Raw genomic sequence first — 12,583 nt, 5'->3', positions numbered from 1 at the left:
TGGTTCACGGCCAGTGCCAGGGCAGTGTGGTAACCCCAGGAAGGCTAAGCTGTGGACTCAAAAAAACAAAATAAAAAGGAGTCAACAATACGAGGGCATGAAGTCTAATCACAGGGAAAACTCAGGGACATTGAAGAAACTAAATTCAAGTTGACAAAACGGTGAGACTACACACAGAGTGACTTTTTTCTTGGCCAGAAATTTTTTTTTTTTAGGAATGATTGATTGATTGATTGATTCATTCATTCATTCATGAGAGACAGAGAGAAAGAGAATGAGGCAGAGACACAGGCAGAGGGAGAAGCAGGCTCCATGCAGGGAGCCTGACATGGGACTCAATCCCGGGTCTCCAGGATCAGGCCCTGGGCTGAAAGCAGGTGCTAAACCACTGAACCACACGGGCTGCCCTTGGCCAGAGATTTACTGCTCTTTCCATTTTGGTCTGGGGCCAAGAACTTATCCCCAAGTCAGAGCATGGAGCTGGGTCCACAGGTGGATGTTGTTAAGTTTTTCAGGGCTAGAAGACCAGGGAACCACAGAGACCAATGTAAAAAAGGTGGCGGCAAACAAGGAAGTAAGGGCACAAGCCAGAGTTGGTGAGACTTGATGAGTGAGGCAGTTTTCTGACCTAGTTCAGGATTTCTCTTTAGTTTCCTGTGTGGCAGGAATCAATCCCAGCACAGCTGGGCTCAGGCTTCCAGACGGAAGCTGGCAATTAGAAGCACCTGGTGAAGACAGTGCACACAGAGCAGGGATGCAGCTGTAGCTTTTTGTAAGTGAATCCTCTCATGGGTAGAGGAGGGGGATCGCACTAAAAAATAAATAAAATCTATATTGCAAAGATGGATATAGTGGATCTCTCTACCATTATTAAACATTTTGTCTCTGAGCTGACTTTGTACTGCCCTTTTTTTAAAAATATTTTTTTTTAATTTATTATTTATGATAGACACAGAGAGAGAGAAAGAGGGAGAGAGAGGGAGAGACACAGGAGGAGGGAGAAGCAGGCTCCATGCCGGGAGCCCGATGCGGGACTCAATCCCAGGACTTCAGGATCGCGCCCTGGGCCAAAGGCAGGCGCCAAACCCCTGAGCCACCCAGGGATCCCCTGCCCTTAAATGCAGGGATGGCAGTAGGAATCTCAGCTGTGCACAAACTCATTCTCTCAACAGTTACAAAGGGACAATTTTTATGATCATCTCTCTGTAAGCTACAAAACCTGTAAAAAAACCCAGCCTAGTGTTAACCTGTTAAATACCACGCACAAATACATAGTTTAAAGTACTTGCATAGCATATTTTTAAACATCCCCATAACTATTTGCTTCAATTATCTAGTTATCTAAATGTAATATATGTATGTGTGTATATTTACATATATACATATACACACATATATGTAAATATATATACATACAGTATAAATATGTCATATGTTTATATGCATCTATATATTTCAGCCATGCACTTATAGTTCTAAAAAAATAGGGACACTTCTCTTCTTAAAAGATACGTTTAAGGATATACGAGATGCTTAAAACCATAAAATGGCTTTTCCCCCTGACCAGCCACAAGACTGTTGTGCAACCTCACAGCAGCAACCCCGTTTACTCTGAAAGTGGTTATATCTGGTATTGAAAGAGTTTTTATTTTTAAATCATAGAAACCCAAATATATAGATATCAAAGAAACTTTTCAAAGACAACCTCTGAAAAGGATAAAACCTCTACAGATAGCTGTCCCAGATTGATGAAACCATTTTTCTCCCTCAAGGGAAAACAGGAACATTCCACAGGAAATAGCAAAGGGTCCAGAAGATGAATTTCCTTCACTTGAGTTTTCTGTACATTTATAGCAGTAGCCTTCTGGTTCCATTTTAAAGACAAACATTTGCATAAGAATACTTTTGTATTTCTAGTCATTTAACTCAGAAAACTGTACTATCAGTTCTTATTTCTAGGAATAATCATTATGGAAGAGGAACTAAAACTATCTGATTCAAACCTATAAATAAAGTAAAATTTTGATCATAAACATGAGCAACCATGCATCTCCAAGATTATTCAAAAACTATGCACCTACCTACTACATTCACTCTTTGCAAAATAGGATGTGGTACTGTATAGCTGAGAAAATAGATTTGAAGCCAATAATGTCAAAAGAATAAATATTTGTCAAAAAGGAAAAAAAAAACTCTTCTTCCTGATAAACCAGGGTGTTGACTATTGACACCCTACTTGTAATTGTTAGTCAAATCCTACTGCAAAAAAAGAGAGGCAAAGAAGTGCAGCAGGGAAAAGAGGGAGACAGAAAAGTAAGTAAAAGGAAGGTCTCTGATTCAGAGGAATGATAGTAGAGAGAACATTTATATACTTGGTTCATTGATGAAACAAAACATGTCAATTGACATCAAGAAGCAAAATCAGTACTACTACACTAATGTACTCACTAACAATTGACTTGATAATGTTGTTTTAGAAAAAAAATGTATTGTCTGGAAAGCATAACTAAGGATAATTACAAAAATCATATATTTGCTACAAAATTGGAAAGCAGATATTAAAATACTATATTATTGCTAAGTTCTCTTTTAACATTGTGGCAAATCAGAAAATAAGAGGTGAGGGGCATCTGGGTTGCTTAGTTGGTTAAGCATCTGACTCTTGACTTAAGCTCAGGTCATGAGTTCAGGGTTGTGAGACTGAGTCCCAAATCAGGCTCTGAGCTGGGTATGGAGCCTGCTTAAGATTCTCCTTCCTTCTGCCCCTCTCCCACCTAAAAAAATTACATTGTGAAAGATTTTAAAGATACTTATCTGGGGATCCCTGGGTGGCTCAGCGGTTTGGTGCCTGCCTTTGGCCCAGGGTGCGATCCTGGAGTCCTGGGATTGAGTCCCACATCAGGCTTCCTGCATGGAGCCTGCTTCTCCCTCTGCCTGTGTCTCTGCCTCTCTCTCTCTCTCTATCATGAATAAATAAATAAAATCTTTAAAAAAAAATAAAGATACTTATCTGAGGAGGTGGTCCAAGATGTGTAGTAGTAGATCCTGAACTCACCTCCTCCCATGAACACACCAAATCTATAGCTCCATATGTATCATTTCACTCTGAAAAAGATCTGAACACTAGATGAATTCCCTTCCATAACAAAGGACAAAAGGACCGTATCAAGATGAGTAGGAGAGGAAGAAACATGGTCTCACTGAAAATCTCATTCCTAGCACAGTACACACAATAGGGAGGGAGCCCACCAGAGGGGTGCTTCTCCTGGAGGAGTGAGGAGTTGCTATTCCACATGTGATACCCTGGCCCTTGGGAATGCACTGGAAAGACAAGCTCCCCAGAATATCTACTTGGAAAATCAATGGTGCTCATGTTCAGAGGTCACAAAGTGCTATAGGAAAATGAATTTCCTCTCTTGCAGGGCTCATATGTGGTCTTGCTCATTAAAGACCCAGTGAAAAAATAGTGCTTCAAAAAGCACCTGGATTACATGTGGGGAGATTCATTTGTTGATCTGAGGGCATTGGCCGGAGGGTAGGGGAGAGTTGGGATACTCCCTAGAGACTGAGGCACTCATGGGTGCCATTGTTACACTCTCCACATAGTCTGTTACGAGAAGTATGAAAACAATGACAACTTTAATGAAAACACAGAAACATAAGAAAGTGCCAAACAGAAGTTATAGACCTGGGGAACATAATAATCAAACTGAAAAGACACTAGAGGAGTTCCCAACAGCAAGTTAGATGACACAGAAGAATGGATCAGTGACCTGTAGGATAAAGCAATGAAACTCACCCAGACAAAGCAGCAAGAAAAAGGGAATTTAAAAAAAAAAATGAAGATAACTTAAGAGACCACTGGGACAATATCAGATACAATAACATTTGCACTTTAAGAGTCTCAGAAGGAGAAGAGAGAGAGAAAGGAGCAGCAAACTTATTTGAATAAATAATGGTTGAAACTTCCCTAACCTAATGAAGGAAAAGAGATGAAGGTCCAGGGAGCTCAGAGAGTCCCAAACAAGGTAAACCTAAAGACACCCGCACGAAGAAACATTACAATCAATATATCACAAGTTAAGGATAAAGAGAAAAACTTAAAAGCAGCAAGAAAAAAAGAATCATTTGTTACATATAAGGGTATCCTCATGATACTATAATCAGATTTATCAGCAGAAATTTTGCAAGCTAGAAGAAAGTGGCAGGACATATTCAAAGTGCTGAAAGAAAAACAACCTACAACCAAAAATACTCCACCCAGTAAGGCTGTCATTTCAGATGGAAAGAAAGAGTTTCACAGACAAAAAATAAAGGAGTTCATCACTACTAAACTGCCTTATGAGATTATGAAAGGGGCAACATTAAATTGAAAAGGGAACTGACTAATAAAAAGAAAACACATGAAAGTAAAAATGTCCCTGGAAAAGGTAAATATACAGTAAAAGCAGTGGATTAATCACTTATAAAGCTACTAGGAAAGTTAAAAGACCAAAGTAGCAAAGTTACTAAAACTGTACTAATTTGTTAAGTGATACACAAAATTAAAACATTAAAAAGTGACATTGAAAATATAAAAAGTGGAAGAGGGTGGGAATACAAATGCACAATTTTGAAATGTGTTCAAATTTAACCTATCAGCTTAAAATAGACTGTTAAATAGGATGATTTATGTGAATCTCATGATAACAACAAAGAATAGTAAATACAGAAAAAAGAATGAGTGAGAAATCTAAAAATAACATTAAGGAAAGTTATCAAATCACAAGGCAAAAAGATAGAAAAGAAAGGAACACAGAGAAACTACAAAAACAGCCAGAAAACAATGAACAAAACGGCAATAAGTACATACTTATCAACAATTACTTTAAATATAAATGAACTGAATTCTCAGATCAAAAGACACAGAATGGGGCAGCCCCTGTGGCCCAGCGGTTTAGTGCCACCTTCAGCCCAGGGTGTGATCCTGGAGACCTGGGATTGAGTCCCACGTCAGGCTTCCTGCATGGAGCCTGCTTCTCCCTCTGCCTATGTCTCTGCCTCTCTCTCTCTCTCTCTCTCTCTCTCTCTGTGTCTCTCATGAATAAATAAATAAAATCTTTAAAAAAAGACACAGAATGACTGAATGGACTTTTAAAAAGACCTGTCTATATGCTGCCTATAAGAGCCTCACTTAAGTAAGGACACACACAAACTGGAAGTAAAGGGATAAAGAAATATATTCCATGTAACCCTTTAAAAAAATACAACAAAATATTTAATGAGCAAATTTGTCTTAGTAAATATGAAACTGCCACAGAGAGGAGAGGAGTGGGGCCATGGGGCAGGTCATGGAGACTAGAGAGGAGGGTCAACTACATAAGAAACTGAAGAAGGCCCTGGTGGGGGAGAACCAGAGACCAAGAGAACAGGAGCTGGGGTCCTGGAAAGACAGAAGGCAGGGCACTGGGGGGCAGACAACATAATTCAAAATAGTTTGGCCATAAAATATAAACACACTCTGAAATGAAAAGATGTGGGAGCAGCTATATTCATATCAGACAAAAAAGACTTTAAAATAGATAGTCTAATAAAAGACAAAAAGGGATAAAGGGGTCAATTCAGCAAGAAGATATAACATTTGTAAATATATATACCCCAACATTGGAACATCAAAATATAATAATAGGGAATTATACAATAATATAATATTATATGCTATGTATGTATATACATATATATACATATATCTATAATATAATAATAGTAGGGAATTTTAATACCCTCTTACATCAATGGATAGATCATGCAGACAACAAATTAATAAGGAAACTATTGGCCTTAACAGCACATTAGACCAGATGGACATAAGAAATATATATGTATATATATATACACACACACACACACACACACACATATACACATACATATAGTTTATAAACATTTAATACTACATATATACATACATACCTATATATGTGCATATATATACACATACAAACCTATATATATGTATAAGTATTTGTGTACATATAGATATATATGTACACATGTATACGTATATATACATAATATACATAAATACCTGCCTATATGTGTGTGCATGTGTGTGTGTATGTATACTATATATATATATAGGTAAGTAGGTATGTATGTGTATATATATGTGTGTGTGTATATATATATATATATATATATATAAAATATTTCATCCAAAAACAGAATACACATTCTATCAAGTGCATATGGAACATTCTCCAGGATAGATCAAACATGAGGCCACAGAACAAGTCTCGGTAAATTCAAGAGGTGGAAATCTTATCAAACATCTTTTCTGACCACAATGGTATGAAACTAGTAATCAATTACAAGAAGACAAATGGAAAAGCTGCAGATATGTGGAGATTAAACATGTTACTGAACAACTATTGTGTCATATCAAAGAAGAAATTAAAAACAACCTACAGACAAATAAAAACAAATACAACATACCAAAACTTACGATATGCAGTAAAAGTGGTTCTAAGAGGGAAGTTCATGGTGGCACAGACCTACCTCATGAAACAAGAAAAGTCTTAAATAAACAATTTAACTTTATATCTAAAAAACCTTGAAAAAGAATAACAAACAAAATCCAAATTTAGTAGACAGAAATGATAAACATCAGAGTGGGAATAAATGAACTAGAAACTAAACAGACAAGGGAAAAGATCAGTGGAATTAAGAGTTGGTTCTTTGCAAAGATAAAAAAAAGTTGACAGAACTTTAGCTAGACTCATCAAGAAAAAAGATAGAAGGATCAAATAAAATCAGAAATAAAAGATGAGTTACAACTGATACATAAATACAAAGGATCATAAGAGACTACTGTGAACTGTGAATACTAATCTTCCAACACATCAGACAACCGATGTGGATAAACCAAAGTGGATAAACTCTTAGAAATTCAGTCTTCTGGGATCCCTGGGTGGCGCAGCGGTTTAGCGCCTGCCTTTGGCCCAGGGCGCGATCCTGGAGACCCGGGATCGAATCCCACATCAGGCTCCCGGTGCATGGAGCCTGCTTCTCCCTCTGTCTGTGTCTCTGCCTCTCTCTCTCTCTGTGACTATCATAAATAATTAAAAAAAAAAAAAAAAAAGAAATTCAGTCTTCTAAGAATGTATCATGAAAAGATAGGAAATCTAAATAGGTGAATTAATAGTAAAGAGACTGAATCAGTAATCAAAATCTCCCAACAAGCAAAATCCAGGACCAGATGCTGTACTGCTGAATTTTATAAAACATTCAAAGAACATTTAATACCTATACTTTTCAAACTCTTCCAAAAATCGAAGAGGAGAAATAGCTTTCTACTTCTCTTATGAGGCCATAATACCTTGATATCAAAACCAGACAAGCATAGATCAAAATAAAATAAAATAAAATGGCCAATATCCTGATGACTACAGCTGCAAAAATCCTCAACAAAATATTAGCAAAGTGAATTCAACAATACATTAAAAGGATCATATATTATGATCAAATAGCATTTATTCCAGAGATACAAGGATGGTTCAACAGTTACAAATGAACAATTGAACCTTATTAAAAAAATGAAAGATAAGAATCCTATAATAATCTCAATGGATGCAGAAAAATCATTTGATAAAATTCAAAATCCAGTTACAATAATGATTCTCAGCAAAATGGGTACAGACAGATCATACAACAACATAACAAAGGCCTATGACAAATGCATAGCTATGATCATACGCAGTCAGGAAAAGCTAAAAACTTTGACTCTCAGATTAGGAATAAGACAAGGATGCCCAGTATCCATACATTTATTCAATACAGTGTTGAAAATGCTAGCCACATCAATTATGCAAGAAAAAGAAAAATCATCAAAATTGAGAAGGAAAATGTAAAACTATCATTATTTGTAAATGACATGATACGACAGATAGAAAACCCAAAGACTCCCCCTACACACACCAAAGAATTCTTAGAACTAATAAATCAATTCAGTAAAGTTGCAGGATACAAAATTAAGATATATAATCTATTTAATTTATATATAATAATAACAATCAGGAAGAGATATTGAGAAAACAATCCAACTTACAATTGAGTCAAAAAGAATAAAATACCTAGGAATAAATTTAACCAAGGAGGTGAAAGAAAAGTGTAAGACACTGATAAAAGAAATTGAAGGAAAAAAAAAAAAAAAAAAAAAAAAAAAAGAAATTGAAGGCATAAATAAATGGAAAGATATTCCATGCTCATGGATTGGAAAAAATAATATTGTTAAAGTGTCCACACTTCTGAAAGCAATTTATATTTATTTAATGTAATATATTTATTTATATAGATATACATTTATATATACAGATACATTTATTTATAAATATTATCTTATTTTGAGAGGGAGTATGAGCAGTGGGGAGAGGGGCAGAGGGAGAGAATCTTAAGCAGGCTCCACACCTAGGGCTGAGTCTGATGTGGGACCTGACCTCATGACCCGGGGATCATGACCTGAGCCAAAATCAAGAGTTGGATGCCTAACTGACTGAGTCATCCAGGTGCCCCTTAATGTAAAGTATTTAATGTAAAGCCTATGAAAATTCCAATGACATTTTTCACAGACCTACAACAAATTATTCTAAAATTTATATGGAACCAAATAGAGCCTGAATAGCCAAAGCAATTTTGAGAAAAAAGAACAAAGCCAGAAGTATCATGCTTCCCATTTTAAATTATACTACATGGTTGTAGTAATTGAAACTGTATGATATTGGCATAAAAGCAGACCCACAGATCAACAGAACAGAATAGAAAGCCCAGAAAAAAAAAAACCCACACACACATAAAGTCAATGGATTCATGACAAAGCTAGTAAGAATATACAGTAGGAAAAGGACAGTCTCTTCAATAAATAATCCTGGGGAAAGTGACAGCTATATGCAAAAGAATAAAACTGAGCCAGTATCTTATACCACACACAAAAATTAAGTCAAAAGAGATAAAGAGATAAAAGACTTGAGGGGCATGTGGGTGGTTCAGGGGTTGAGCATCTGCCTCTGGCTCAGGCATGATCCCAGGATTCTGGGATTGAGAGTCGCATCAGAGTCCCTCCCCACAAGGAGCCTACTTCTCTCTCTGCCTGTGTCTCTGCCTCTCTCTGTGTGTCTCTCATGAATAAATAAATAAAATCTTCTTTAAAAAAGAGATAAAAGACTTGAAAATAAGACCTGGAACTATAAAACTCTTAGAAGAAAATATAAATGGTAAGCTCTTTGACATTGTTTTTAGCAATGCTTTTGTTGGATTCGACTCCTCTGGCAAGGGCAACAAAAGCTAAAACAACAGATGGGATTGCAGCAAACTAAAAACCTTCTGCATGGTGAAGGAAATCATCAACAAAATGAAAAGGCAACCTAATATCTGCAAATCATATATCTAATAAGGGGTTAATATCCAAAATATATAAAGAAAGCATACAACTCAATAACAAAAACAAATAATCCAATTAAAAAAATGAGTAGAGAATCTGAATAGACATTTTTCCAAAGAAAACATACAGATGGCCAACAAGCACAGGAAAAGATGCTCAATATCACTTACCTGGAAAATACAAATCAAAATCACAGTACGCCTGTGTAAGGTGTACTTTTATAATGACTTTTATCAAAAAGACAACAAATAAGGATGTGGAAGGATGTGGAAAACAGGGAACCCTTGCACACTGTTGGTGGGAATGTAAATTGGTGCAACCGCTATGGGAAACAGTATAAATTTTCCTTAAAACATTAAAAATAAAGCCACCATATGATCCAGCAATTCCAGTATTATGTGTTTATCCTTAGAAATAAAAATACTAATTTGAAAAGATAGATGCATCCTTATGTTTACTGTGGCATTATTTATAATATCCAATATGGAAACAACCTAAGTGTCCATCAGTGGATGAATAGGTAAAGAAGATGTAATTTTTAGATACAGTGGACTCTAATAGTTTTTTATCACAGCATTAGGACTATGGAACTCACTCTATAGCAATTCAATAAACAAGTGTGATTCCTAAGGCAAATAATCTCCTGTTTCCAAAATAGTGGTTGGAAGGAAAGATATAAGAATCAGTAAAAAAATGTTTCTAAGAGTTTTAACTGTCAGGTAAATAATTATTTCCAAAAATTAGTGATGAAACATAATCAGTACCATCCTGAACTATTTATTACATATGTGAATAGGACATTCCAGGTACTGTTCAGAGCATGCTAAATTGATGTCTCACCATATTTTCTTAGAAAAGCATAATTACACAGTCATTTGCCTTTCTGCTTATGCCTTCTTTAACACTGTGATAAAAAACTATTAGAGTCGGGCCCCTAAGTGGCTCAGTTAGTTAAGTGGCTGCCTTTGGCTCAGGTCATGATCCTGAAGTCCTGGGACTGAGCCCCACTTTGGGTTCCCTGCTCAGTGGGGAGCCTGCTTCTCCCTCCACCCCTCATCCTTCCCCCTGTTTGCATGCTTTCTCTCTCAAATAAGTAAAATTAAAAAAAAAAAAAACCTTTAAAACCACTCAAAACTATTAGATTCAGTTTCATTACAAAAACATTAGATACCTTCCCTTCCTGTTGTCTTTCAGGCTATTCTTGAAGTTCTATGTAATCTAAAAAATATTTCTCAGTTATATAGACAGATGACTATTTCCAATTTCCCAAATTTTGTGAATATGTAAATTCCAGAGGCATTACTGAGACAAATATACCTATCTTACCATCAGTGAAGAAGAAAGGGATGTATGCACACAGTATCTGGAATAATGACTGTTCAATGATAAGTAATCTAGTAGTAAAAAAAAAATGCAAAAAAATGGGATCAGCAAAATCGTTAAAAATACCAATGGCAATTGGATATGTAGTAGTGTCTCTGACCATTTTGACACTTATAATTTCAGGACATTCATTTATTTGACATTTATTTATTGGGTACTATATTAGAAACTAGAAAACGGTGGTAGACAAAACAGATTCACTCCTTAACCTTGTGAAGTTTATATTCCCGTAGAAAGAGTAGTATCACCTCACAGACCCAGACAGACAGACAGACACACACACACATACACATATAAACCAAATGTAGACAATGAGAAAACTACATATTAGGATGAATGTCATGAATGTCATAAAAAAAAGAGTTGAGGCAGGCATTAAAGAATGTTATCGAAGGCCACACGGAGATGATGATATTGTAACAAAGACCCTCATGACTTTGGAAGCAGGAAAAATACCAGAGAGTGGGCAGAAGGAGTAGTGAGAAGTAGCCTTTTACAATACGTTTAAGAAAACTGTCTGCCTTGGTTGATGAGGAGGTAGCCCGTGGGAGAGATCATGAGAAAGGCAGTGGAGAGGGCAGGGCCACATAGAGAAGGATTTACTGAAAAAGTGACTACTTACATCTAATTCATTTTTTTAGAGATTTTATTTATTTATTCATGAGAAACACACACAAAGAGAGAGAGAGAGAGGGAGAGAGAGAGAGAGAGAGAGAGAGAGAGAGAGAGGCGCAGATACATAGGCAGAGAAACAGGCTCCATGCAGGAAGCCCGATGTGGGACTCGATCCCGGGATTCCAGGATCACGCCCTGGGCGGAAGGAAGGCGCTCAACCGCTGAGCCACCCAAGTGTCCCCTGCATCTAATTTTGTTTAAAAACATTCAGTTTCATACACATGTGGTACCAATAAATTATATCTTTAAATGATCATAAACAGGATGACTATGTCTTTTTAGACGTATATTATGCAACAACGTTATTTGTATCCTAGAGCAACTGATGACATGCAGACTGAATGTGAGAAAGAAAGAAAGACCACCATTGTGTCCAGTTTATCAGCTTCAGGAAAAAGTGTGAGTATGAGAGAGGGAGATGCGGGGCAGGTTGGAGGTAGGAGAGGGAAGGAGAAAGAACAATTACTCATGAGACATAGTGGGAAGAAAGTCAAGCCATGTGTAGGCTCTTTGTGCTTGTATTGTTTATTCTGTCAATCATTTTATTCCACATGATGGAAGAAATGAGAAATAAGATTTAAAAATAAAACATAAAGAGCTACAATACTTCAGAGCAGAGCTTGGCAAGCTTTTTCTCAAAGGGTCAGGTGTAAGCATGGGAAAGACCCAGGAAGGAGTAGTTAAGAGCCCCTGCTGGACTGGATTGGCTAAATATTGTAATATTTTGCTAGCCAAAGGCACAAAGTTATATAATAGTATAAAAAATTCCCTGGATTGTTTCCATCAACTCTACATAAATGTTAGAGGAACATTTATCAAATGTCTTATTTCCCAAATGTGTGTGAACACTTCTGGCATTAAGTAGAAAGTTGGCACAGATAATCTCAAACTTCCCATCCAATTCTAAAACTCCATGATTCCAAAATTTAAATTATAATACAATTACCAATATCTGACAGAATTTCAAAAGCCGTTGAAATGGTGTTTCAGGACTTCTTTTTCCTGGCTTAACATTTTTGCAAATTCTAGGATGCTAATTCCTGAAGCTTGGCAGCTCAAACAATAATTGACTATTTCCTAGTCACTTTGCAAGTGCTTTCTTTTAATTGA

At 36.4% G+C, this 12,583-nt stretch overlaps 2 protein-coding genes across 45 annotated transcripts in view; one reads left to right on the top strand and one right to left on the bottom strand.

The window, feature by feature from the left end:
- Positions 1-12,583, bottom strand: part of DLGAP1 (DLG associated protein 1) — an 874,662-nt gene that overhangs the window by 561,288 nt on the left and 300,791 nt on the right. The gene's annotated exons all lie outside the window — the stretch shown is intronic.
- Positions 1-12,583, top strand: part of LOC140634995 (uncharacterized) — a 51,586-nt gene that overhangs the window by 2,916 nt on the left and 36,087 nt on the right. For all 36 annotated transcript variants that reach the window (XR_012032344.1, XR_012032345.1, XR_012032338.1 and 33 more), the window contains exon 2: positions 11,791-11,872. Coding sequence is in view for 5 of the 36 variants with exons in the window: in XM_072828926.1 (XP_072685027.1) it covers positions 11,791-11,872 (82 nt within the window). In the remaining 31 variants the exon portion in view is untranslated. The remainder of the gene's footprint in view (positions 1-11,790; positions 11,873-12,583) is intronic.

This window comes from Canis lupus, chromosome 6, assembly GCF_048164855.1.
Source record: "Canis lupus baileyi chromosome 6, mCanLup2.hap1, whole genome shotgun sequence".
NCBI lineage: Eukaryota > Metazoa > Chordata > Mammalia > Carnivora > Canidae > Canis > Canis lupus.
The sequence above is the reverse complement of the archived record's forward strand: the minus strand, read 5'-3'. Positions and strand labels throughout refer to the sequence as shown.